This window comes from Passer montanus, unplaced genomic scaffold (assembly GCF_014805655.1).
Source record: "Passer montanus isolate IOZ18808 unplaced genomic scaffold, ASM1480565v1 scaffold47, whole genome shotgun sequence".
Taxonomy (NCBI): Eukaryota; Metazoa; Chordata; class Aves; order Passeriformes; family Passeridae; genus Passer; species Passer montanus.
In genome coordinates, this window is record NW_024369596.1 from 4,534,110 (window position 1) to 4,561,364 (window position 27,255).

The 27,255-nt window shown below is 51.6% G+C and overlaps 1 protein-coding gene across 6 annotated transcripts in view; it reads right to left on the reverse strand.

Moving 5' to 3' along the window:
• The window catches only part of LOC120508459 (protein CEPU-1), a 356,395-nt gene that overhangs the window by 124,685 nt on the left and 204,455 nt on the right, over positions 1–27,255 (reverse strand). For 2 of the 6 annotated variants that reach the window (XM_039722093.1, XM_039722094.1), the window contains exon 2: positions 14,399–14,483. In XM_039722093.1, coding sequence (XP_039578027.1) covers positions 14,399–14,483 — 85 coding nt within the window. Of the gene's footprint in view, positions 1–14,398; positions 15,021–15,438; positions 15,588–27,255 lie in introns of those variants that run through there. The other 4 variants (XM_039722095.1, XM_039722092.1, XM_039722097.1 and 1 more) reach the window with 3 other exon arrangements.

Genomic DNA, 27,255 nt, shown 5'->3' on the forward strand with positions numbered 1-27,255 from the left:
GACAAGGTTAATAGGGTAGAGAGAGAGCATCTGTTTATGAGAAGGTTATCAAGTGAAAGGCAGCAACGCAGCCTCCAAACCAGCTTTTCATAGCCTCTTACTTATTATTTAATTTGGCTCCAGTACGTGAAATTAGGCTAATGGCTGTTAAGTGGTTAAGGCACGCACATTGTCCATCTGCCGAGAAGGCTCCAGGCCGTTGTTCTGTTTCAAAGGCTAAGGAGGAAAAATAATATGAGAGTTGCATGCTGTTAGTTTGAGAGCTCATAAATGCATTTTTTCCCTTTTTCCCTCGCTTTTATATTTCTTTTATCTCCAATGCTTTGCCTCTTGCAGCATTAGGAACTTCTGGAAAGCGAGTTACCGGCTTTATTATTTTTTTTTTGTCAGTGCTCTTATGCCTTTTTTTGCCTTTTTTTTTTTTTCCTAAGCAGAGGGAAGGGTGAGCCAGCCCGTTCCAGCAATGCCACAGCCACCAGCTGTTGCAGTCTTCCCATTCAGCCGAGCTCAGTGCAGCATCCCCCATTTGAGAGCAGGAGAATTAAGCACAAAGCCCTGAGCTTTTGTCTCTTCTCCTTGACACCAGGACTGGCAGCTTCTCTCCACCAACACAACATCAGCTCTGCAGTTTTCCTTACGCACAATCTGGAGCGCTCAACCCCTCCCCACCTGCACTCTTTGCTGCATTTAATGAGCAGTTCTACACATTGCATGGAAGACGGGTGTTTTTCTACACATTTTAAACCTGAAATGATGCAAGCTCAGGCTGGAGCTCCCTCTTCCCTTGAGTTTTGCACATAACCATCACCCACGCGGATTCTCGGGTGTCTCGTACAAGAGTTGAGCTCGTTCTGTCATTTCTTCAGAGGAATAATGAGGTCTCTCAAGCTTTACTGTTTTTATGGGAGTTGTAGGAATGTAACCTCCCTGTAAAACCTGACCAAAACCAGGCAGCTGATTCACAAAAGCCAGCAGGCATAGTGGAGGGGAAAAGGGACACCTGGACCTTCCTTCCATGCATCCACAAAGAAGGTGTGAATGACTTTAAGGCAGATGAGCTACAGAAGCAAAGCTAAACTGCATGTCAAACCTAGCCAAAAATCCTTGGAATCATGGGATCACAGAATGGTTTTGGGTTGCCAGTTTAAAGGCCACCTAGTCCCATCCCCCATCCAGGGGCACCTTCTACCCAGGTTATTCCAAGCCCCATCCAACCTAGCCTGAACACTTTCAGGGACAGGGCAGCCACAACTTCTCTGGGCAACCCATGCCAGGGCCTCAGCACCCTCACAGGGATTGGGAATTTCCTCCCAATATGCCATCTAACCCTGCCCTCTCACAGTGGGAAACCATTCCCCTTTGTTCCATCAGGCAAGGGAAACTGCTTTACCTGACAGCAGCCCTGGGAAGGAGGGGGCTCTGAGGAGGGGAACAGCAGGAAGAAAAGAGAAGGGAAGAAACACTCCAGCCACTGCAAAAAAATAGGAGCTTAAAGCCATCTCTGTCCCTTGTGTAGGAGCTGAGCTGACTCTGAGTGAGGAGGGTTATTTATGGGGACATGAGGAAGGGGAAGGCAGCTGACGAGCAGATCTCATTTTCCTCCATTACTGCAACAACGCCACTTGAAATCCAACTTTATTTCTTCCTTTCCAAGTCAGGGAAAAAATAAATACCTGAATGCCACAAACAAAGTCAGCCTTCCATCCTTGTTATCCCCTGATTTTGCCAGAGGTTAGAGAGGTGGATTCAGACTCACAGCAGGGGTAACAAGCAGCAGTTGGCAGCACCAGGAGAAAAGATTGGAGCATTTACCAACAGGCTTGTCCCCTCACCTCTCCTGAAAGGAGCCCCCAGTGCTGCTTTTCCACAGAAACACTTTTCCAGGGCATAGCTGTGGCATCCAGGCTTGCCATCTGCTCTATCTCCCCTGGATTTATCCCTCTGTACTGCCTCTCTCACCAGGCATCTGCACGAATTACTCCTCCCCACCTGTACCTTTGTTCACCTATGTACATATAAATACATATTTATCTTTTTAAAAATCTTTCTATATTTTACATTTTTTGTATATAAATATAGATTTTTTTTTTTTTTATATACTGGGGGCTGGCACTAGATTATCTTTAAGGTCCCTTCCAGCCTGAGCATTTCTATGATCCCATGATAAACAGACACAAATTTGGTCTCTGCATGTGCCGATGGCTGACACGTGCAGAACGAATTGTGCTCAGGGGGTGCTTTGTTATAACACTCAACCCCTAAATTCCCAGCCCTATACTCATTTTGACACTGCTCTCCTGCTTCCCTGCTGAACCTGACCCAAAACACACCATCCAGACTGTGTTTTTTGGGGAAAGATATGAGGAAAACAGGAAATTAAGCTGCTGGTGCTGTCTGACGGAAGGATAAAGCGGCTGTGTGCTGGAATAACCACCAAAGCGAGATGCTCAGCCCATGTCCTGCAGCTCTGCACCTGCTTGTGCTGACAAATAACTGCCCAGCCTACAGAGCATTCTGGAATCATGGAAGGGAGCAGGATTCACAGAAAACTGCCCAGATTTGGTGACCAGTGTGGGAATCTCACACTGGTGCAGCAGTTTCTGGGGGGGAAGCGAGCTTGTGCAATATTTTTATTTGACACTGGCAGAAGCCCTGCTCCGACACATTTTTCCCTGTTCTGCTGCCAGCGCTGCTTAATTCCCGTGGCAGGCTGGCGGGAGCGGTGAAGCGATCCTAGCAGAAGTCTGACACCAGGAGAGTTCTGTGTGAATAGCATATCCTGCAAATCTGCAGGATACAGAACATCTGAAAACCAGGTTAAGGGATAAATACTGACAAGCCCTGACTGGAGAACAGAGTGTTCATTCAAGCACCTGCATGAACTGGAGGATTGTTACAGTTTTCCCTCTAAATGCTGCTGAACCAGGTGATAGAGCCACATGGAAAAGCAGAAGGAGGAGGCAATTCAGAACCTCAAACCTTCTCCCGGAGTGTGGGGGGCTTCCATCTGAAATTGGGGGAAGTTGGCAGGGCAGGGTTTGCAGGAAGCATCCTTGAGGGAGTCCTACCCCTTACCATGCCGCCAGGGAGCATATGCAAGGAAGAGAAGGATTACAGCACTTTGCTTCTGATCATCCCTGTTTTGAAGGGGTTTTTTGGCCTTAATCACCGGCAATTTTGGCAAGATGTTTCCCAAGCACTGAGCTGGCAGTTGTAGGGAAGAGGGTGGCTTTATCCAAGACATAAAAATCCAGGGAGATGGCTTTGAACTACAGCTGATGCAGAAGAAAGACAAAAAGGAAATATCCTCGTGGGCACAGCAGCTGCTTCAGAGACAGCAGGGAAAATTTGTGGAGAGGAGGCTGAGCTCAGAGAAGAGTTTTTCCCAAACTGCAGGATCACAGTGTGAAAGGAGGAGACCTGAGGAGGATAGGCTCCATAATTTTCCTCTGATTCCTTTAAGAAAGGGAAGCTTTGACCCCCTCCTCTCGTCTCAGGAGAGCAGGGAAAGAGGACACGCTGCTCACAGCCTGCAGCCTCGCTGGTGGGACGGGAAATTGCTCTGCTCCTGCTGGGATCTGCAGCCCTGGCCTCTATGGGGAGTGATGGATGAAAGGGAGGGAGAGGAGGAGGAGGCTGTGTCCTAAGGCTCTGCAGCAGCAAATGGCCTCGGCGATTAGAACTGAGTGGGCAGCTGTGTATCACTCTGGATTTTCTGCCTGTTTCATCACTAGCAGTGACTCAGGAATATTCTTCATCGCCCTCAAGCGAGGATATGATCATTTTCTGCCACTTGAGATGAAGCTAATTTTACAGCAGCTTAGAGGGAGAGAGATGTCATGTGCTGATTTCTGTACTGTCTGCATCACCCAGTGCTGCAGCACAGCCAGACCTTAGGTGCTGACAGCTGGAAGTAAAACCACCCTGCACCAGGACAGAAAACCCAGGGAAATGGGGTTTGGAGCTGCAGGGCCCAGAAATATCAGAGGAGAGAAGCAGCACAAAATCTCCAGCAAGGAGAAACCTAATATCATCCCTTCTCCAGGTTCATAGAATCCCAGCATGGTTTGGGATGGATTGGACCTTAAAGATCCATCTTATTCCACCTCCTGCCATGGGCAGGGACTCCTTCACTAGCCCAGGTTGCTCCAAGCTAGGCTTAGACACTTCCAGGGCTGAGGTAGCCACAATTTTTCTGGGCAAGTTGTGCCAGTCCTGTTCATTAGTAGAAGCACCCTGACTGCCTGAAGGTGTAGAATCTGCTCCTGACAGAACAAGTGTGCTGAGCAAGACTGATGGACAGAAGGCAGATCTCACCACTCAAATCCAGCCTGTCCCAGAAACTCCTAGATTTCCCAAAACCAAATCCTGGTGAGTGAGTAGCCCACTTTTCATAGAATCCTAGAATGGTTTGGGTAATGGAAGTAACCTTAAAGTTCTTCTCAATCCAACTCCCTGCCATAGGCAGGGACACCTTCCACTAGACCAGGGTGCTCAAAGGGAAAAGCATTCACAATGCTGGTGCCAAATCACTCCCTTGGCACATCAGATCCTGGATCTGGCTGAGCTCTCCCTCTGATCCTATCAGAGCTTCCCACAGAGCTGGGATGAGATGGCAGCAGAACCAAGTGCCACCACTGACACTGCAGCTGGACCGCCCGGGCTCCTGGCTGGGAACCAGCCCTACAGCCACATCCAGATGGGTTTTCTTGCTCGCTGCTCAGGCCATTTATTTATTTTTGAGATGCAAAATCTGCCTTCTCACCAGGCCCTGGCAGTGCCTCACCAGGCTCCCTGTGCAAAGCCACGATGTCCCAGCCACCGCCCGGGCATGTGATTCCTTGACAGCCCTGGATTCGGGAGCTAACTGGCAGTGGTGGCTGCCTTTGCAGGGGAAACGGAGCAGCTCTGCCAGCTTTTAGTGACAAAGGGAGTGTTTATAACAGGCACGGTGACAGCTGTCCGAATGCCACATTTATTTACAAAACGTTAGTTAAATTACTGACAGTTGGCGCTGCGCAGGGAAGCTGAGAGGAAGAGCTGACACGTCCCCGGCGTGCTCATTCGGCAGCCCCACGGTGCCTCTCAGCAGCCTCCCTTCCCTGCGTGGGTGGCACAGCCCTTTGCTCAGGGTGTCACTTGCACCTTCTGTCCTCCCCTTCCCACCAAACCAGCAAGGGATCATCCTGCAACTCCCACCGACCCCAGAGGGTCAGAGCCAGCAAGGGGTGAAGTTCCTCCTAACAATGCACGGCCACCAAGCCTGCAGCCTTTTCTGGAAAGATCAAGAGGATGTTGATCACCCTGTGATCCTCCCCCCTTCAGTAGTTCAGATTATTTCAGGCAGTGCCACTTGAATGAATGGAGGTCACCAAGAGCATCTCTGGATGGCCAAAAATGTCTGTGTTGTTTTCAGACTCACAGAGGTGTCTGAGGTGAAGGCCCCGTGTCTGCTGAGCAATGTCAACAGTCTGAAGCTGCTGGCTTGGAACCAGCAAGGAAATTGCAGCTGCCATCCTCCAGGAGACAAGGACAACAGGAGAAATTTAGGAGTCCAGCTGACGTGCACCAGTGAAAGCATCTCCCCTGACCAACCACCTCCATGACAAAGCAACAACAACCCAAGATGGGATTTTGACTTTCTGACTGCAGAATTGTCCAGGCTGGAAAAGACCTCTAAGGCCATCAACTCCAACCATTCCTCCAGACCACCACTTATCCGTGTCCCCAAGTGCCACATGCATGTAGCTTTTAAATCCCTCCAAGGATGAGGGCTCCATCACCACCCGGGGCAGCCCATTCCAGTGCTTGACAGCCCTTTTGATCCAGAAATATCCCCTAATATCCAAAATAAACCTCCCCCAGTGCAATTTAAAGTTGTTTCCTCTTGTCGTATTACTTATGAGAAGAGACCAACCCCCACATCCTGCCCTTCCGCAGAATGCAAGAGAGGGAAGAGACTCTTTAATTCCACTGGTCAAGGGCAACAAGGTACCTTTGGCTCTTTGTGTTTGTAGAGGACTAAATCACATTACTTGCACACACACACCATGAGGAACCTCCAAACTGCTCCTTCCCAATGCTGCCATGTTCTGCCCTGACTCCCACACTGTGGAAGTTTGCAGAGCAAACAGGGCCCTGACGTGCCTTGGCCAGCTGGAAATTTGGCCTTGGAAAACATCATTCAAAATAAACTTTGTCTGATACAAAACAGAGCATTTCTTCCACATAGTAGTAAGTAATGGCAGAGTTGAAGTTTGATGGAAAAATCGACCCAAGATGTAAAGCAGTTTTGATGTGAGTAGGGAAATATTTATTTTCAGCTAAAAGGAAACTGTGAATGTCCAGAAATCCTTCCGTTCTGAGACTGAATGAAATCAGAATCTCACTATTTCCTATAAAACACTTTTAAACCAAATCTAGCTTTAGCTTCATCAGAGAACATCCTGTAACATTGAGAAGATATTTCACTGAACTCACAAACTCAGATCAAAGGAAAGAAATACTATTTTTCCAAGCAAACCCAAACCTGCCCTCTCCCCCACAAGGGAATTTTAAGTCAAATCTTTTCCAGTCAAGGCATGCAAGAAAGAAATTGATTGTTTAATAAAAATATCTGTGTTTGAATTAAAAAAAGAAAAAGTATTTTCTTATTTAACAAATGATAAAAGCCAGAAATTTTTGAATGAAAGTAGACGCAGGTGCTCTCCCAGCTCCTGCTGAATAGTAATGGAAGAAAAAGGACTTGGAAAATATTTCCTTGAATTTTCACCTCAGTCACCTTTCCTTTGAGCTCATCAAGAGCTTTCTACTGGACTGTAAGAGGGGAAAGGAATGCAAGATAATTAAAAGTTATCTTTATGGTTTTTAAGGTTATTTAAAGAAAAAAGCCCTACACATATAATTGACTGAATTTGGAGGCTGAAGGATAAGAACCCAAATATGCCTTCAAATATTAGTGCTGTGCCTATCTGTAGGTCCAAAGTATCTTGAGATTTGGTAGTGTCTCTGAGCCTGGAGCTGCCCTGCTCTCCTTTGATACCTTTGAGAATTTGCTTTTCTCAACAGCTTCCTCTCATGCTTCTTATTAGAGATGTGTAAAAACCACGAGGCTGAAAAACACACTGGTTTTGCTGAACTGAGGATGTGAAGCTGCGAAAATAATGATCCCACCATGACAAAAAAAAAGGGAAAAAGAGACTCAAAAATCCCAAGTAATGAATGTTTGGATCATGGCCGGGGCTCTGCATGTGTCTGATAAAACAGACACAGGTGTCAGAGCCATTTATGGTTGCAGGCACAGAGCCGGTCAAAATCTCCCATCTCTGGGAGAAAAATCCTGTGATATTTCACCAGCTGCTCATGTTGGAAGGTGGTTTTATCCCTTATTTACTCTGTCCTCATTGACATGCAGAGCTGGACTCGCTCCTCTCCTGTTTGACCCTTGGTGTCCTTTCCTATTCAGCACTGTCCCCAAAGGTGTCCCCACCTTCAGACCAGGCTCAGCTCTCCAGACCTCATCCCAATTCTCTCCCTGATTTTTCCAGGGAAGAATCCAGCTGCAAAGTCAAGTTTGTCTGCAAATTTTCCATACCCACCCATCTGCCTCCTCACTTTGCACATAAACTAAGGATGCTTCCCAGCGTGACTGTGGCGGTGACAGCCAACACCACTCCCCAGCAGCTGAAGAATCCTTATTTAAACCAGGATTTTTAATATCCTCATGATGGAGATGCTGTTGGCGGTTCAGCAGACGCTGCAGCAACCAGACAGCCAAGCCTGAGCCTCAGACTTGGCTCCTTCACAGCCTTGCACCTCTGAGAACTAAACCCAAGGAGAGCAGAAGGTATTTCCCACTTGCTTTGCAAAGGTGCCGCATGCAACAACGAGCAAACCCCGAGGAGAAGGAATTCCACATTGCTATTCCACACACAACCCATTAACAGGCTGCATATTGTAGCAGGACTGAAATGCTGTCTTCCAACCTGATCCCTAGTCCATTACAGTTGGGATAAAGACTCGTGGTGACATTAATGAGCACTGGATCAGCCCCTTTGCTGGCATAAATCTCTCTGTCGCATCAGTGGGATTGCATTTTCCCCATTTGCCTGTTTGTTTGGCTCTGGATTCTCATTACAATTTCTATTAGCCCAGGCTCCCACTGATGTGGTCGTAGATTAGTTCCTTCCTGATTTTTTCCTCTGAAGGAAAATAAGGGTGTCTGAGCTCAAAGTGGCAGGTTTTGGCAGGTCTGGGGGGAAGAAAACAACTCTGTCTGATCAAGAAGAGGATTTTTCCAACAGCATAGATTGAAGTAACGCCAGTGAAGCCAACAGAAGTGACAAATACTTGGGCAAGCTGAAGATGACCCACATCCCCAACCCACCTCTGTTAATACACACTCGTGGAGCTGCCAGTTCAGCACTGCAGTGCCAGCAGCAGCGTGGCCCAAAGGGCTCTGCCAGCGTGGCACTGGGACAGCACATCAGGGCAGCCAAAGGCTAGAGGTAAGGCCAGGTGCCATCCCTTGGACTGGCACCCACAAGTGCTCGATTCCAAGGCTTACATCAGCTTGTGGCTCTAGTGAGACAACTTCAGAGCAGACCTAGGGGCTGTGAGCAGCCCCACAGAGGCATTGCTTCCCCGGGTCCCAATATCCTGATTTTACTTCAGCTCCCACCTAACCATCCACCCTCCCAGCAGCTCTGCAGTACCCCAGCCACACACCAGGTACCCCCAACATGACAATTCCCTGCCATGTACAACCAAATAAATCTCCCAGTCCCCTCTCCAAACCCCAAGCAAGAGCAGGACATGGGTGGACACTCCTGGTGCCCTCCAGTAGGACACTTTTAGCATTTTCCTTGCAGAGGGATGAATCCTGCCACAAAGAGACTGCAACGCAAGCAGATGACTCATGGAGCAGAGAAAGGAAGCATGGCAATTGCTGTGCACGAATCAAGACATTTATAGGGCCTGGGAGGGCACCTAACGTCACACGAGGAGCCGAGGGCAGGGCTGACAACTGAACATCCATTTCCTAAGCCTGCCTTAACCATTAGAAACCAGCATGCCTCCACTGGCCACTTGTGGGGCTGCTCTGGCAGCCCCATCCCAAGGAAAAGCCTGTTTGACTTCAGCCTTTCCAGATGTGGGATGCTTAAGCCAGGGTGGAGATGACAGCTCCACAAAAGTCCACTTGTCCCCTAGGAGACCCCAGCTCCAGTGAACCAGAGGCAGCAGCTCTACCAGGAAAGCTATAAAGGGAAACCCTCCTCTGGCACAGCAATCAGGAGCTTGTCTCATCTCAGATGGAAATTGCATTCAGGGGAAAAAAAAAAAAAAAAGAATAATCCATGCATATGACAATTTTTTTCACCACTTTAAGCTGATTCCATCTCCGAGATGGTAGAGAGGTGGCAGAGATTTGCTGACATGTCACTTTAGTAATAAACTCCTCTTTCAGCAACGTGCCATCACCAGCAGAGCAATCAGCTTGTGAGCTACAAACCCCACACGTGGGGCTCCTGCAGCCTCTCCCACGGGGCATCCCCAGGAACGTGGGACAAAACCCTGACCAGAAAGGAGGACCCAGCAACAACAGGACAAGGAGAGAGGCAGGGGTGAAGTGGCACCATGAGGGATGCAGAACATGCTCTGCTCCTTCCTTACCTTAATGCAGGAGGGGTCACCACAGCCCCGAATTTATTCCCTAAACCTCAGGATGAAAAGGTGAGAGGTTTGAAGGAGAAGGTGGTGGATACTGGAGAATTAGGGGCAGTAACTTAGGTTAAGACACGAGTGTGCAGCTTAGCTCCATCCTCACCCCACCCCACAGGGCTGCTGGAAGCTGCTCCCAGCCCATCCCCGGTGCTCAGAATTCCTTTACTGCTCAGGAGCTGGGAAAAGCAAAGGTGTGACACCTTGGCCTCTGCAAGCACCAGCTATATCTCCCACTGAGGGTTTGGGAAATAGCTAGGTAAGCAATCAGAAGTGTCTGAAATAAATAACTGCAGCAGGATGAAAATTACCAGGTACTGGGTGTGGAGACCATCAGAACGGGATGACTTTTCCACAGGTCTGAGCCCTGGAGAGGCAGATGAGCACTGATCTGGAAATAAGGAATGTGCTGGTTGTGCAGGGAAGGGGGGGAGTTGGCTGGGCAGGGCAGGAGTTGGGAATACCTAACTTAGGGTGTTCTCAGCTGGTGGGACAGGGTGGACAAGCAACACTCCCTCAGTGGGGTTATTGCAGCTCAGAGTGGGAGTGAGAGCCTGGAGCAAAACGGACACAGAGCTGGGCAGCCACCAGAGGAGGTTTAGCAATCATGGCTGGCCCCTTTCATCATCATCCTCTTCCCTGTCTGGTTTTTGTTACTCACACCAGGAGCCCAGCCCGGTGCTGGGCACTGCTCTTGGAGCCCCCCCGAACCCCCCATGACTCAGCCAAGGCTTTCCCAGGCACAGACAGCCTGGAATGGGTTCCCCTGGCCTCCTCCCCCTGCAGGATTTCTGCACTCATTGACTGCAAACCACAAAGACAGCTGCCCAAAACCTCAGCGAGAATCACCCTCACTCAAACGCTGGCAGGAAAAACACTGGGGTAGACACGGAGACTCCCCCAGGACCTGGGTACTGGAACACAGCACATTTACCCACTGGAGATTAGTTCTATTTTTCAATTACACAATAAAAACACAGCAAGGCAAATTCCTGTGAATAAAGAGGAAAAGATGGGGCAGCAAAGAGCCACAGAAAACAGACCCATCTCTGAAAAATAGTCTTTTCTGCTTAGCAAACAAGCACTTTCTGTTTGCACCCATCAAACAAACATGCTTGATTTTGTTTTGTTTCACAGCCAAGTCATCATTTCTCCAAAATTATTTCAAGAGCACAACAGGGGCCAAATAAATTTGCAAAACAGGCTTAGGTAAAGAATGACAGAGCTCACAGCCCTTTTCAAAGCCTGCATGGAAACCACAGGAAACATCAGGGTTAAAAAAAGCTTTGCCTCATGTTTAACTCAGATTTGACTTTTAGTGTTGGAATCAAAGAAGGGAACAAATGAAGGCATTGCATCACCCTGCCAAGGAAACCAGAGGAGATGGAGAGAGGAGCACCACGGATTCAGGGGGACACCATGCAGGCGCCTGTGCTGCTGATGGGAATGTCAGAGCCTCGCCATGGAAAGCGCTGACTGATGCCAATTAAAGTGAAATCATAATCAAGCCATTTGTTTTGGTGCCCAGAGAGCTGCTCCAAAGGTCTCAGCAATGCCTGGACTCAGTTCAAGCACTGCATGGAGGTTCAGGATGGGTCCTCTCCAGCATGAACCACTCGCTACTGGTGAGGGCAGAGCTGTCAGGACGTGGTGGGAGGGGATGAAGATCAGCCTCATCCTCACAATCTGTGCTTGGGGACACAAGGAAGGACAGAAAACTCTGACCTGCACCTGCACACAATTCCTCAGGGTAACCCCAAAGGCAGGACCAACACATCCACCAATAAAAACACAGTACTGTTGGACACGGCACCCTCAAGCCCTTTCCCTATTCCCACAGGCTTTGCTACACCCAGGAGTAAATCCTACCCCTCCTATCCCAGGCAGCAGCCCTAACCCAACATCTAAAGCTTGATTTAAATTTAATACAGTGATCCAAAGTGCTGATACCCACGACATGCCTGTACCCTCCAGCAGAAACATCACAAGATAGAAGGAAACATCTGAACACCTCCAATGCTTCTGGTCCTAAACCGATTCCCCACAGTGGATTGCACGGAGCAAAGCCTTTACAACAGAGAAGTCTCCTTGCAGCTTTCAATCCAGCTTTTTTCCCAGCACTGAATTCACTCTGCTTGGAGGGACAGAGCTGAAAAGAGCCTCTTGGCAGGGCACTGCTGCTCAACAGCAGCTCGGGCTCCTCAGCACCTGCTACCCCCATAAAATAACCTATTTCCAACAGCCAAAGCCTCTCCTTTGGGAAGAGGGTGGGACAGCTCTTTCCAAGTGCTCCAGAGAAACAGCAACTTCTGCTGCTGAGTTTTCAGCTTGCTCTTCCCTTTTGGCATCTGTGAAACACCAAGAAGGGACCTCTAGAAACATCTCTCCTTCCAAATCCTTGGCTGCAGCTCCCTGTCCTCCCACCTTGCATGGAAATGAGTGGGATTGGATTAGACCTGATTTTATTTTTCCCTTCCCTGACTGCCACCCATGCAGGGCTGGGCAGGAGGTGGCCAGGAGCATGGCTGGGGTCTGCCAGAGCCTTTGTAGCAGCATTGCTATTCTGCACAAGTTAACTCCTCCACAACAGATCGATGGGCACACCGGGCTGGGAGGGGAGCAGGCAGGAAGATTCATGCTTCCTTGATTTCCTCTGGTTTTCACATGCTCTGCTCCTCCCAGCTCCTGCCATGGTGCAGCACGACTGGGACTGACCGGGGGATGCAGCAGTGTCCCACTGCCTGCTGGGCCAACTGCTCCCACCTCAAACCAGCAGGAAAACACCTCCAAATGCCCAGGCAAAGCCATGCTCCTGCATGTCCCTGTCACCACGCAGAGCACTGAGCTGGCAGTGGCAGCAAGCCATTCACTTCCAAGAGCAATCCCTGCTCCAGGGGCAGGACAGCAGGAATGTCATCGGCACAGTGAGAATGAAATCTGCACAGGCTGCACATCCCAAAGCCCACGTGCCCCTCTCCTGGGCACACCTCTATTGAGAAGGCACCTATGAAGGGACACGGACATCCCTTGCCACCAGAGCTCTACTGGGATCACCCATGGCAGCTCTGGGATGATGGCACATTGCTGTCCTCGCTCCCTCCCTCCCCAGAGCCACCTCCCAGGGGAAGGATTTGTCCCCCTTCCCATGGAGCCTCCCTGACGGAAGAGTCCCTCCTGCTGACTCACCCAAGCTTCCCTTTGTTCTGCTCCAACACCAGCGGCCACCCAATGCCAGGGCAGGGCACCTCTATCCTGTTGTGGATCAAAATCCCTGATCTACGCCCAAAACCCTGTGCAGGCCCCCACAAGAGCTTCTTCCCACAAGTTTGCAGAGTGCCCACCCAGCTGCTGCCACCCCGTGTGTTTCACTGCCCAGACCCCCAGTAACCCAAAGCCCTCCCTCTTTGACAGCAGGATCTGTAGGAATTTTGGCACTTGGGAGAACACAGCGATTCAGGAAAGAAAAGGTGCCACTACTTTTTAAAGCCAAGCTCAAATTCCTAAGCAAGACACTCTGTCCTCCCTCCTCTGCCACCCATTTTCCAGCCTCTTTGCCCAGTTGTGCCATGGCGCAAGACAAATCCAGAGGAATGGTCACAACAACACAGCTCCCACCCTCCCAGGAGCACTCAGGGGCTGGGGAGGGGGGACACAAGATTTGGCCGCAAACAACTGAGTCACAGGCAAATTCCTGAAATTCCTCCCGGGGCTTCCTTTTCTGCCCTGGCTTGGCCCCTCTCCACTGGCTGGCGTAAAGCAGGAGTGCGGTGTCACCGCACACACCCAGCTGGCCCCGCAGATGTTGGTGTCACCTATGCAATGCTCCGGAGGAGCAAAGTCGCTCCCGAGCATGCCGGAGTTGCAAGCGCCGTTTCCCAGCGCTGCAATTAAAACCTGGCTTTTGATTTTTAATGTCCCTATCAAACATCCTCTGGGATGACTGTGCCCATCTGCTGTGAGGACAGGGACGAGTGTCTGGGCATAAGATGTCCCACAAATTATGCTGAGCGAAATTACGGATTCCTCGGCAGCCCCTGAACCCCTCGGATCGCTGCTGCAGGAGACAGGACCCTGGTGCAACGCCCAGCCCCCATTTCTCCCCTTCCCAGGGAGGGAATGCTTCCAGAGAGCAGCAACCCCTTGCCTCTGGAGCACGGGGGTTTTTAAGGAGCGGAGCATTAACCTGCCCGGGGCCAGCCCCGTCCTGCACTTCCCAATTCCAGCAGGTCTGGACCTGAGATAAAGGCACAAAGCCACACCAGGGGGTCACCAACTCCCCTTTCCCCAGGCTGGGGCGGTCTGACATGGGTGAAGACACCCCGGGCACTGCACTCCAGGAGCAGAGCAGGATTTATCTGCACCGAACGCGGCCGAAGTGCCCGAGCCACGGTAACGACAGCAGCAATCGAGCCCCTGCCTCGCACTGCTGTGGGGCAGGACGCCAAAAGGGAATCACACTCCCTTATTTTTCAACCCCCAGTAACTTTCCCGAAGACAACTGGGAGGGCTGACACCAAGCCCAGTCCCCTGGCACTCCAATCTCTCAGCTCGCTGCCCGCTACCATCGTATACCGCCACGGGCACGGCGCATCCCCCGCGGGGAAACTGAGTCACGACCCCAAAGTCGCCACGCAGGCAGGACCCCCGACCCCCCGAGCCCCCGTCCAGCTGCTCCTACCTGAGCGTGGCGCTCTCCCCTTGCCGCACTGTCACGTTGTCCATGGCTTTGGGGAAGGTGGCATCTCCGCTGCGCACGGGCACTCCTGCGGGCACAAGGAAGAGCAGCCTGAGACAGAGGACGACCAGGCACCTCCAGGGCAGGGCCAAGCACCCACCGACCCCCATCCTGGGCAGCGGGGACTTTTCCAACAGGCAAAAAACACACCCGACAAGGCGAAAAGGGGGAAGGGGTGGGTGGAGAGGAGGGATGGGGGGGAGCAAAACCACCGGGGCGAGCGCTGCGGAGCTCCACGGAGATCAGGAGAGCCCCCGGCAAGGCTGGCTGCGAGCGCTGAGCCTGCCGAGCGGCATCGGAGGGAGTCCCGCTGTCCTCGGGCGAGGGAGGAGGACGGGAGGGCCGGGGGGAGGAGGAGGAAGAGGAGGAGGAGAAGTGGCAAAGGTGCTGGGCGAGCCGGTTCTTCGGGCAGCAGTCCGAGGCTCACTTGGGCGAGGAGGCGCCGGGGGGGGCCGGCTGTACCCCACCCCCGCACGCTTGTCCCGAGGCGGGGGCAGTCCAAAAACCAGTAAAAACCCCAAAAAACACCCCCGAGGCGAGCTAGCAAACGTGTCCAGGTGCAAGAAGGCACAGCGGGCAAAAGCCTTCGGGATGCCCTGCAGCTCCTCTCCTCCCGCCCCGCTGCCGGGGGACTGGTCCAGGCGGGATGCAGGATGGGGATGAGCGGACGGCGGGATGCAGAATGCGGGGATGTCAGGCTGCCGGAGCCCCTGGCTGGCCTCAGCGGCGGGCGGGGGAGATGCGGGGGGGCGGCGGCGACAGCAGCACCCCGGCCCCGGCCGGCAGCATCCCCGGGGTTGTCATGGCAGCGGCTCCAGCGCTGCCCGGCGCCTCGGCTCCCGCACGGCCCGAGCCCCGCACACGGGCGGGCGGCAGCGGGGCGGGATGCGCAGGAGGACACGCACATTAACCCCCGCCGCGCCGCGCTCTTCGGGGGGATGGCAAGACCCCCGCTCCTTTCTCCTCTCTGCCCCTGCGCTTACCTGCGTCCCGCAGCCAGCACCGCACAACTCTCCCCTTTGCCCTCCTCTACCTCTGCACCATCCCCATCCCAGGCGGCAAAGTCACTGTGCAGGAGGGGAAACTGAGGCACGGGTAATATCCCCCCCTTCCCCCCAGCCAGGTGATGATGAGGAGAGGCAGGAGCGTGTCCTCCTGGTCCCCTGCACCTCACAGACACAGCGTGAGCTTAAGTGGCAAATTCCTCCCCAGCCGCAAGCACGGTCCCCGAGTACTTTTTATCAGCTCATAATTTAACAAATATCACATTTGCTTATGCCGAGTAATTCCTCCTTTCCTCCGCTAGTGGCTAAACACATTAATATTTCCAGGCACAGTTCCATGCTGGTAAAAAGGTGCTGGGGAGCATCCTCAGAGCAGAGAGTCCTGGAGGCAGCAGTCAAATCACAGCTTTTGGGGTGCTGCACCCCTCAAACCTCCCAGCTGCCACGGCCCAACCTTAGGGAACACAAGGTCTCCCCCCTTGCTGTGCCAAATTACTTCCCTGCTTTGCCTTGTCCAAAAATCCTCCCTCCATTCCCCCACCGTGTGCTCGGCAGCTTTTGCACGGCACCAACGTGGGGAGGTGGGGTTTTTTGTTGTTGTTTTTGAGTTTGCTGCTGGCAACCTGAGCTGGATTCAAAGTGGTGACCTAGATGTGAAAGGATCCATAGCCCGTTACTAATCCCTGGAGTCTCCGAATCCCCTGTAAACTACTGCTTAATTCACTAACTGTGCTATTTAATCTCTAAAACATTATGAGCTGTGCCGGGCAGAGGAAACACTCCATCAAATAAAGCTTTATTATTATTGTGTATGCTGACTGGCCATACGAGAAGGGGATTGCTCTGCAAGTCTCTCCACTTTTTCCTTGTCCGAAGGCTCTCTGCTCCCTGAATTTAGCGCTGGTGGGACGTGCTGCCTCGAGCCCTGTGTTTTCCCAGAGGAAACGGCAGCTTTCCCCAGCTCTTGGCAGAAGGACTTTAATCCCCGCAGTGAACTCGGCTGTCAGGACCGGCAAGGGAGGGGGGAACGCCGCATTCCGCGATCCTTCGGGGCCACAAATTACATGGGAGGGTTCTCTGAAACCTCACTGCATAAGGAGAGCCCGTCAGAGGCAAAGACTGTCCAGGGCTGTGTCATTGCACCGGGGTGTACAAGAGAGCGAAGAATAAAACACAGCAATCCTGCTGATTGCTGCGGCATGCAGGCACCCCTGGCAGGACGGGGACCCCGCTGGGATACCTGCACGACCATCACACAAGAGCTCGCTCTTTGTGGGGCTGCTCCTTTGAATGGGCAGAGACCAACTCCTGTGTCAGCAAAACCAGAGGGATTCCAATAACCACAGCCAGTTAACCTTTTAACACGGAATTCAGCCCCGGATCGCCAGGAGCATCTTAAATTACGAGCGAAAAAACACCTCCCTGCACTGAAAGCAAGCGAGGCTGGGGCAGATGTGACCTGCAGAGCTGTTCCAGCCCTTGCCAGGGCTGAATTTGGCCCACTGTTAGGAGATCATCAGCAGCATTGTTTGAAAATCCCAAGGAATTTACATCCAATATGCTCCTGCATACTAAAGCCGGGCAGAATCCCTGGTCTCCCTCCCTCTCTTGCATACATACAATGTACATATAAATCAGCCTGTCACAGCTCGTCTCTTTTCTGACAGCTGTAATTGCTTCGGACTATAAAAATATCTATAGACAATAAACACAACGCAGGAAAACAGCAAAGAGAAAACCAAATCAAGGTTCCTTTAAATAATTCAGTTGCTCCAGCAGCAGTGGAGCCAGCAACTGAGTCCAGCTGTGAAGGTTCAGCAGCGAGAGAAAGAGAGCTTTGTAGCCTTCTCTGGGGATGAGAGAGTCTTTTTTCCTTCATTGGGTTTTGACCACAGCAGCAGCAGACTTTGCTGCGCACGGGCTGAGCCCATCTGAGCACCAAACAGCCTCTCGCTTTCAGCTTCTTCCCTTTCTTCCTACTTAGGTGAAAGTATTTTTTTTTTTCCTCTCCTCATTTCGAGCAACAGGCAGGAGACAAACAGAACGAGCCGAGCACAGCACACTCGAGGTGCGTCTCTATCTCCGCATCCATCTCACCGCTCTCCTTTCCAGCAAGGCTAAAGGCCCCCCTCTCCTGGCAGAGACCACAAACAGGGGCTGGACAGGGTGGGAAGTGATGCACGGCAGGGATGGAGCCAGCAGAAGGATTTTCCCCGTGGACGGGAGGATGCTGAAAGCCTGGATGGAGAAGGGGTCAGAAGGAGCAAGGCCCTGTGGGTTTGCTTCCCAAAGGAGCATCTCTGCCGACAGCTGGGGAGAAGGAGGTTCAGAGGCAGAGCAGGGAGCAAATCAGTCCCAAAAACGTCCCACAGGGAAGAATGATGGCATTTGGATTGCTGCAAGGGACCCGACTCCTTCCGCAAGGACCCTCCCAGCAAACACTGCCCCAGTCTCGGGCTTTTCCTGCAGAACCAAGCCTTAAGCAGCTAATTTGCAGATCTGAGTGGTCCCAAAGGACCATAATCAGATGCAAATTCGAAGTTCAAGTTCCTCTATCAAGGGAAACAACAACATTGCTGCGTTTTCTCCTGCTTCCTCCCAAGTATCCAGCACGACTCTATCTTCTAATTTATTAGAAGTATTTATTAGTAGCTGTTTGCTGGTCCAAGTTAAAGATCCTCCCATCCTGCAAACCTGTATCCATACAATCCTACACCTCCCCACACCAATGGATTTCATTCCTGGAGAACAAAAAACTACTTTCAATAAGTAGGTCATAGCAAGGCAATTCGTACAGCCAGATTTTCTTTTTAATTCCTTTTTTCCCTTTTCAGGGAGTTGATAGATGGCAATCTATAGCCCCAAAGTGGAAATTTATTTTTAATCTGAAATGGCCAAATATGATCAGAAACGTAATTTATGCTCGAGACACTCTCGTTCCTTCCAAATGAAAACACGGTTTTACAACGCCAGCCGTGCTATCGCATACCCCATTATTCTCCAATAAGCTCCGAGTTGCACAAGAAGTGCTTAATTTCCTTGGCATTAGTCAGGTGAATGACACACGGGTCCGGGGAAGCTTTTCCTGAATTAACTGCAGAGCCCTCCGTGTCTGCAGCCATTCACCGACGCCACAAAGGACGCGGGCTCCAGCTCCGCTCGTTGCCTCATTTATCCCCTCGTTAACGGTGGCCCCAATTAAAGAACAATGATTGGGAGCCTTACTTGGCCGGAGCCGTTTTGAGCCCTTCTCGCCCCAAAGGCATTCCCGCTCGGAGCTGGAGAAATCGCCTGTTCAGGGCTGTTTCTAGGGCACATTTTGGAATGCAAGCAGCATCCTCATGGGCGCTCAGCCCTCAATCCCTCTCAGGCAGGGACTCCCAGCACCCTCCTCACGGTGTTTAAAACAACGCAGGAGACCCCCATTAATCCCTGCTAGAGATGCTGTTAATATTTAACTGCAGTTTAGATAAACTTACAGTAACCGTCCTATTAAATTTAAATAAAATGTGCTTTTGGGAGCCTTCCCCTAAAGCCACGCTGCCCTGCTCTGCCTGCACTTTGCACCAAGTGCCTCGCAGTAAAAACAGGAACATTTTGTTTGCCCTTTAAAAAACTGCTGGGCTCGGGTTTGTCGCTTGCTCTCATCGTGCTCAGGGACTTCGGAATTTTCAAGCACGAGTTAACTCCTTCCAGGGCACCCCCGGCTGAGCTGCAAAGCCTGGAGGAGCAGGTACCATGGAAAATGCTGCAAATCTGTCCCAAACTGGTGCTGCAAAGCCAGCACAGGGCTGATCTCCCTGCACCATCTCACTGGGTAACCCAGAACGTGCTCCCGGAGGAAAAGGAAAGCCAAAATGCCCCACAGAGCTCTGCCAGCCCTAATGCACAGCAGCACCCTTGAGGATACTCAATATCTCATCCCTGGCAGTGTCCAAAGCCGGGTTGGATGGAGCAGCCTGGGCTGGTGAGAGGTGTCCCTGCCCATGGCAGGGAGTGGGACTGGATGAGCTTTAAGGTCCCTTCCAACCCAAACCATCCTGGGATTCTTTGTGCATTCCAGAGGGGCCAGGCAGTGCTGCAGCTGGGACATCAGATCAGGAGGATGCAAAGCAGCCCTCAAGGCCTCACTTTCCCTTTGGATCAGTCCTCTCTCCCACAGCCCTCAGTGTCTGGGCCTTTCACAGCAGCCCAGCCAGGCACACACATTTATGATGTGACGCCTCTGTAGGTCCAGGCTCCAGATCAAACATCTCTGCAGAGAGTTAAAAAACTGATCAAAGAGCTACCAAGCCACACTGGCACAGTGAGAATTATGAACTGGGATTGATCCTTGGTACAGATCAATATTGATTTCACATAAATCTGTTTCTCACGGTTTCCTTGTGAGCTTATGCTGCTGTATGAACACCCTGAAAAACTTCTTTGGTACAGACTCTGCATCCCCAGCAGTGTTTGATTAGCTCAGGTGCCAGGGACAGTGATGATATGGGATAAAGCCATGTCATTATCCATCTAATGGCATTTGATAAGTGTGTGACATTAACCCAGAGCTCTACGACTCAATCCCTGCAGTCAGTGAAAAGGGGAAAAAGCTGAATGAGCTGAAAAGCAAAGCCAGACACTCCTCAGATCTCACCATGGATATTTGAGAGCTCTAGCACGGCTCCCTTAAATGTGAAAACACAAGGTTCTACCCCCTCTGAGGCTCTGCCCACAGTCTGGGGGCTCTGTGCTGGATAACTGTTTGGAAAAGCAGCTCCAAGAGTAGCTGTGCCTCCTCCTGGGATGGTCCCAAGGCAAACACACTGTGCCAAGCCTTTCCCAGCCCATCTGGATATCACACACAGCCTCAACTGCAGGGAGCAGCAAAAAGCCTGGCTGGTTCATCCCCTCCAGCTCAGTTTCCCACCCCAAACCCTTTCTGAACAGAAAACTGCTCGGTCCCTACAAAACCAGGGAATGCAGACCACAGGCGAAGAGCACATACCCCAGTTTAGACAACCATGTGCAACAAAAAGCAAATAGTAAGATCAGAGCTCCTAAAATCCCTCTTTTAAAAGCACTGAATGTGCTCAGCTGCGCTGGGTGAAAGCCCAGCCCACTGCCAGGTGTTCTGCATCCTTTCAATCCGCCTCTCCGGGAGCCACTGCTCTCCCTATTGCCTGCACCTGCCTCCAGACTGGGAGCAGTCACCTCCAAACCAAGCTGTCCTTTCTGAGTCCCCACCAGCTGCTGCCCAAGATGGGCTTTTCCCCATTTTCACCCCAAATCAGCACCCATCTTTTGCCAGCCTGCTTCCCTGAAGCTACCAAATTGCTCGAGTACATTCCTTGGGAAAAAAGTCCAGGCTCGTTGCTGTCTGCCTGTATCAATTTGAGTTTTGCCACTGGTCCTCTGACCCTCACGGCTCTCTGCATCCAAGAATAATATTAATAATAGTCATGCCATTAAGCAAGATGCTTGGTTTGAATCTGAAGATTTTGAGAAATGATCTCATAAATTTAATTCCCGGGGTACCATCTTTGAGCGTTAACAGGCACAGTCGCCTCTGAATTCTGGGAAATGAGCATAATTACATGGAGATCGACAAGGCACAAATGCCAAGAATTCTGTTAACCTTTAATACTGCAAAAAAACTCTCCCCTTGTAATTATCTCTTTCCTTTGTCTTAAATGTTACTGATGAATATTTAGTGGGATAAGCAAATAAAAGGAGGCTGAGGGGTGCAAGGAGGTGCAGTTCCCTGTGGGATAAGTCTGAAAAACTCACAAAATCATTGTGGGTTAGGGTAGGATGGGAGCCCAGGTCACAAAACTGCTCCATGGGACAATCACATCCCCCCGTGGTGACACACAGCCATGACAGAGCCAGCAGAGGGGAATTTGAGTTACACCAAAATCCAGATTAATTCCCAGCAGTGCTGCAGATGCACCTTCAGCCAGGTCAGTGAAGAGTGATCCCACAGCCCCCAGCTGGATGGGTTCAGGTGCCCTTTCTCCAAAGAGAACTTTGCCTGGGAATGAAACTTCCCAGGTGAAAAACACATCACCTTTCAAACACATCCTCCCTAGGGCTGCAAATGGCACTGCCCTCTTGCTGCACATGGAGCCTGATGGAAAGAAGATTTTCTCCCGGTGTGAACTGCATTAATATCTGTCAGAGCTCTGGCATTTCTGCCTATAATGATGAAAAATATGTGCCGAGAATGCGGGGTGCTCTCAGCATCGCCTCCCTCCCCATGAAGTGAAATTAGAAGCAGCTGCTCCTGCTCCCGTCCTCTTTACAGCCCTACAACATTATCTGGGGAAGCTTATTATTTGGGAGATGGCGTGGAGATAAGGGAGCCCCGCGACCTATCCGTATTCCAGCAGTGCTCTGCTGCAGACAGGGCTCAGCTCTCCCCTCCCCGGAGCTGCAGACTGGTGGAAAGGTCACTCTCCTCTCTTAATGTCGTGTCAGAGCCACTGCTGAGGGAACAAGGCGAAGAAAAAGGCACATCTCCCCCACTGGGTGGAGAAAATCCAGCTCTGTCCTGGGAGGAGCAGGAGCTGGTTGGGCTCTACCCACCTGCAATGCCAGATGCTTTCAGAGCGCTCTCCAGGAGCTCTGGAAGAGCTGGAAGGAGCTTCCTCCTGGATCTGAAGGTGCTGCTCTCAACCACTGGACCTGCTGATCTGGATGGGCAAGGAGGCAGTGAATCCCATGCCGTGGAGGAGAGGGATTGCAGCACACAAAATACTGGAGGTATCAGTGGGAGGGAGGATATCCCAGCCATGAGTGTGCCAGCCCAGATCCCAAATTAAGCAATGCTTTTTGGGACACTGATGCTGTGAGCTGGCCCACCCAGAAGCCCCAGAGAGGCTGGAGCAGTCACAGAGCAAACTTTCCTTCCAGCCTCAAGGCCAGGCCTTTACACGTTCCCTCCTCCCTCACTCCAGGAGGAAGGAAGCCAAAGCAGTATTTATCCACAGAAAACTGGGGAGAAAAATGAAAGTGAGCTCATTAAGTCCAACACCTCCCTTTCCCAGGAGGGCTCTTCACTTGGAGAGGGGAGGAACACTGTCCCAGTCCAGGAGCAGGGCTGTGAGCAGCAGCGAGGGCTGCAAACCTCCCCAGGAGAGGTGACACCACAACCACATCAGACCTGGGGTCTCAGTGGCTCCAGCCAGCCCTCCCAGCTACTCCTGACCTCAGAACATGCCAAATGTTTGCTCTCCTCCTTTGCCTTTTCCCTTTCCCTTTCCCTGCCTTCCACTGGAGCAAGGTTTCTGGTCTCCAAGCTGCTTTTATGCCCCTTTAAAAGGTTATAAAAGCTGTCTTTATATTCCAATAAAGGGATGTAAAAACAACCTTTTTTGCAGTTCAATAAACGTGGTTAACTTTTCCTCCCATTAATACTTTTTTGCCTCAATGCCATGTGCATGTGTGGGCTGCTCCAGGACATGGAGGAGGACGGGGCTTTGGGGATCACATCCCAAGGCAGGAGACAGCAGAGCATCCAAAGGGAGAAGGACCAAGGGGCTGTGCTGGGGGCACCCTGCTGGAGGCAGGTCTGACGCCAGGAAAAGACAGGCATCATAATCTGAGCTGCCCAAAAAGGAGACAGAGGAGGATACAACCTCACTGGATACTGTGCTGGTGCATTTGTCCAAAGAAAATTCCTCCTGGAAGCAGGTGTGAACTCAGAGGACTGTGCTGTGGCATGAGAAAAATTCAAGGGATGAACTATAAATCAGGGGGTAAAGAGCTGCCCAGCAGGGTTTTTCCTCTTCTTGCAAAGGCCTGTGGATGTAAGGGATGATGAACTGCAGCCACCCTGTCCCCATCCCTGCCTGAACCAGCAGCTGCAGCACCCAGGGCTGTGCCACTTCTCTCCTGGGTGACAAGGGACGCGTCACTTCACCCCGCACTGCCAACCTCCTGCTCTTGGCAACGCCATTTAGACCTTACAGGCCGTGGGTCAGGAGTTGTCCTGTCCAGAACAGCAGTGCCACATGAAGCCTGACAGGTCCCTGCTCTCCATGCAGCCTCCAGACACAGCTCTAATTATTATTTACCGTTCGTGCAGCCATCCCGTGGCTCGCAATCCGTCTTTCTCAAAAGCGTCCTTTTCCTTGGAAGAGGATCTAAACCTGTCCTGCTGCTCGTCCAACAGCCTCTCCAGGCATTAAAACAAGGAGGTTTATTATTTTTGGTGACAGCCTGTTCTGCAAGGTGAACACAACTCGTATGAATCAAACCGACTTGGATTTCATACATCATCCCCCAGCAGCACCAACGTGAAGGGCAGGAGGGGTTTGGCTGCCGAGTGCAGAGCGAAGCAGGGAGTTTATTGGTGCTGATCTATCACTGATGGGGAGCCTCTGGGGTGCTGGGACCGTGGCTGCTGGAGGGAGAGGAGTGGGGGAGATGTCAGTCCATAAATAAGGCAAGCTGGAGAGAGAACTACCAGGAGCTGGAGTGGAAGCCCAGCATCAAGGCAGTGAGAACCTTTCCAGCTGTGTTCCCACTCTTTGACCTTCCTTCTCCTCTTCCTGCCCCTGCACAGGTACTGTGGGATGGGGACCAAACTCTGACCGGGGCAGGAGCAGGGCAGATGGTCTTGTAACAAAATCCCAGAATGGTTTGGGTTGGAAGGGACCTCCCACCATGAGCACCTTCCACTGTCCCAGGTTGCTCCAAGCCCTATCCAACCTGGCTTTGGACACCAGCCACAGCTCCTCTGGGAAACCTGTGCAAAAGCCTCACCCCACCCACAGTTAGGAATTTCTTCCTAATACCCAATCTAACCTGGCCCTGGCCAAGGGGCTCCTTGTCCCCACCACGCACCCTGTCCCAGCTCGCTCCATCCCAGCCAGGCTGAGCCCTCCCTGCCACCTCCAGCTAATTAACCCAGCTAATCGCCTTTGCCGGGTTCCTTTTTAAGGCAGTGGGAGAATGATGAGGGTGAAGGAAGAGGGTGAGCATCCAGGGCTCCCTGGGGAGCTCAGAAGCATTTACAGTCCCTGGCACAGGAAAATCCATACTCATCTTGGCTCTGGGAGGCAGGGCTGCCCTCCCACACTCCTATTAGCAATTCCCAATCATCTTTTATTAGGCCTGCATTGATTTGCTGCTCATTTCGGTGGCAATGAAGAACTAAGAGCCTCAGCCTGGCCTCAGCTGAGGAATCCAGGCACAGAGCTGATGGAGCCAGAGGAGACCTTGGGGGATGCTGCCCCAGGTTCAGCTGTGCCATTACACAGCAGAAGCAGAGCTGTCCTTTCAAAACAGCCTTTCACATCCCACAAAGCTGGGAAGCACGTGAGGAAAAGGGATCAAGGATAGGAGGGGCTGGGGCTCACCCTGGTCTGTATTTCAGGTGCTCCTTTCATACTGGGGAGGGGAAAATTGTCTAGCAAGGATTCCTTGGAGAATTCACCTGGATCACACACTCCAAGCCTCAACCCTGCAGGGCAGCTTGGGCCTCTTATTATCCCCTGGGAGAAACAGTCTTCTAACACTACTCTAGTTTCCAAGCCAGCATTTCCATGTAGCTTGTGAAACACAAATTCTGTTAGGAATCATCTGAATATTTTGTTCTAATAATGCCATAACACCAGCGTACCCATTAGCACATACACAGAAAGGAGTATTTGAATATCAAAACAAAGCAAATTTACAGTCGTTTTTTTCCTCTCCTGGCAAAGGCATCACTGCTAGTTATCAGTTTCCAACTGTTTGCACCACAGCTTTTCCATGCTTGTCCCTGCTGTCATCAAACCTGCTGCTCCCTGCACCCCGTGTCCTGAGATAACCCGAGATGTGCAGCCACGGCTACAAAAGGGCCTCACACCCCCTGGGGAGGAGAAGGGCTGAGAATGACGGGGTGGCAGAGAGGGTGGGAGATGCAAATCTCCGGCTGTGTGAGCCACAGATAAATTCCTCTGCACCCGGCAGCTCCATCACAACACATCACAACATCTACCTCACCCCATCCTCATCACCCTCAACACCCACCTCATCCTATTATTGCTCTCACCTCATCCCATCGCAGCACCCACCTCATCCCATCATAGCACATCACAACAACATCTACCTCACCCCATCCTAGCACCCACCTCATGCCATTATTACTCTCACCTCATCCCATCCTAGCACCCACCTCATTCAATCACGGGATCCACCTCATCCCATCACAGCACCCACCTCATCCCATTATTGCTCTCACCTCATCCCATCCTAGCACCCACCTCATTCAATCACAGCACCCACCTCATCCCAATGCCCACCTCACCCCAACCCAATGCCCATCTCATCCCATCCTAGCACCCATCTCACCCCACTGCTGCTCTCACATCATCCCATCACAGCACCCACCTCATCCCATTATTGTTCTCACCCCACTCCATCCCAATGCCCACCCCATCCCATCACAACACCCACCTCATCCCATGCTTGCACGCATCTCATGCCATTATTGCTCTCACCTCATCCCATCCTAGCACTCACCTCATCCCATCCTAGCACCCATCTCATCCCCTTATTGTTCTCACCTTGTCCCATCACAGCACCCATCTCATCCCACCACAGAACCAAACCCATCCCAGCAGAATGAAGTGGGAGGACACACTAAAAGCCAGGGTTTTTGTTCTCACCTTGTCCCATCACAGCACCCATCTCATCCCACCACAGAACCAACCCCATCCCAGCAGAATGAGGTGGGAGGATGCATGGTTTTGATGCATTTAGAGTTAATTATATGTATTTTTTTTCAGAATGCCCCTGCATTTAGCAAGCCAGAGCCACTCTCTAAAACACCACAGGAAATACGAAGCCAGGAGAGTGGATTCAGAGGAGAACAGCTCACAGTGCCTGCGGTGAGGCGGATGAAAGCCAAGGGCTGCATCCTTGGATGTGCCTCACTTCAGACGGAACGGGAGGAAATTCAGACACTCTTAAAATTCTGCCCCAGATCTGCCAGCACAGAAACTTTCCCTCTGCTTTGAACCAGGCAGCTGAATTCTCTCCCCGGGAAGCGGCCGCCTCCAGGCAATGTGCAGGAGGTGATGGAAGAGGATTTGGGATATGAGCAGGGTCCAGCACTGCCTGGGGGGTGGCCAAGGTGATGCTGCAGGAGTGGCTGTCACCCACCCACATGATGCTGGGGGCTGTGGCACGCAGGATCCTGAGTAAAACAAGAATAAACTTTGTCATAAGGAAAAAAGGGTTTGCTTCTATGCATGTGTTCTGATGCCAGTTACAAGCATGTAAGGAGCAAATTGGGTCTGATCAGAGGGTCTGAGAGCAGCAGCTCTTCAGCACGGAGTCAGACCTCACTTTACTTAAGGATCCACTGTCCATTTTTCCCCCTTCTTGCTTTTTTTTTCCTCTCTGTCGGTCAGGCAAGTCAGGGAACAAGACAGGGAGATGAAATCTGGAACCCCATGAGACGTGAAGTCCTGTAAGGAATGCGCTGTTGGATTCCCCTTTCCCTGCCCATCGGTGTCCCACAGCAGACAGAGGTGCAGGAATTTTGCCCCACGCTGAAACGGGGCTGTCACAGCCCTTGCTGGCACCCGCTGTGCTTTTTGCCTGGCATCAGTGCACAGCTCACAACCAGAGCGGGCCAAATTCCTCCCTGGGGTAGCTCAATTAAAGTCAATGATGGTACACCAGGGATGAACCTGGCCCACTGGCCTGAGCTGGAGTCCACAACAAGTCCAGCTGGCAACTCAGAGGCAACAGGAAGGATCCCTGGCACCGGGAGCAGCGCTGGGAGCTGTGGTCGGCATTTGCGAGTGGGAGACTCAA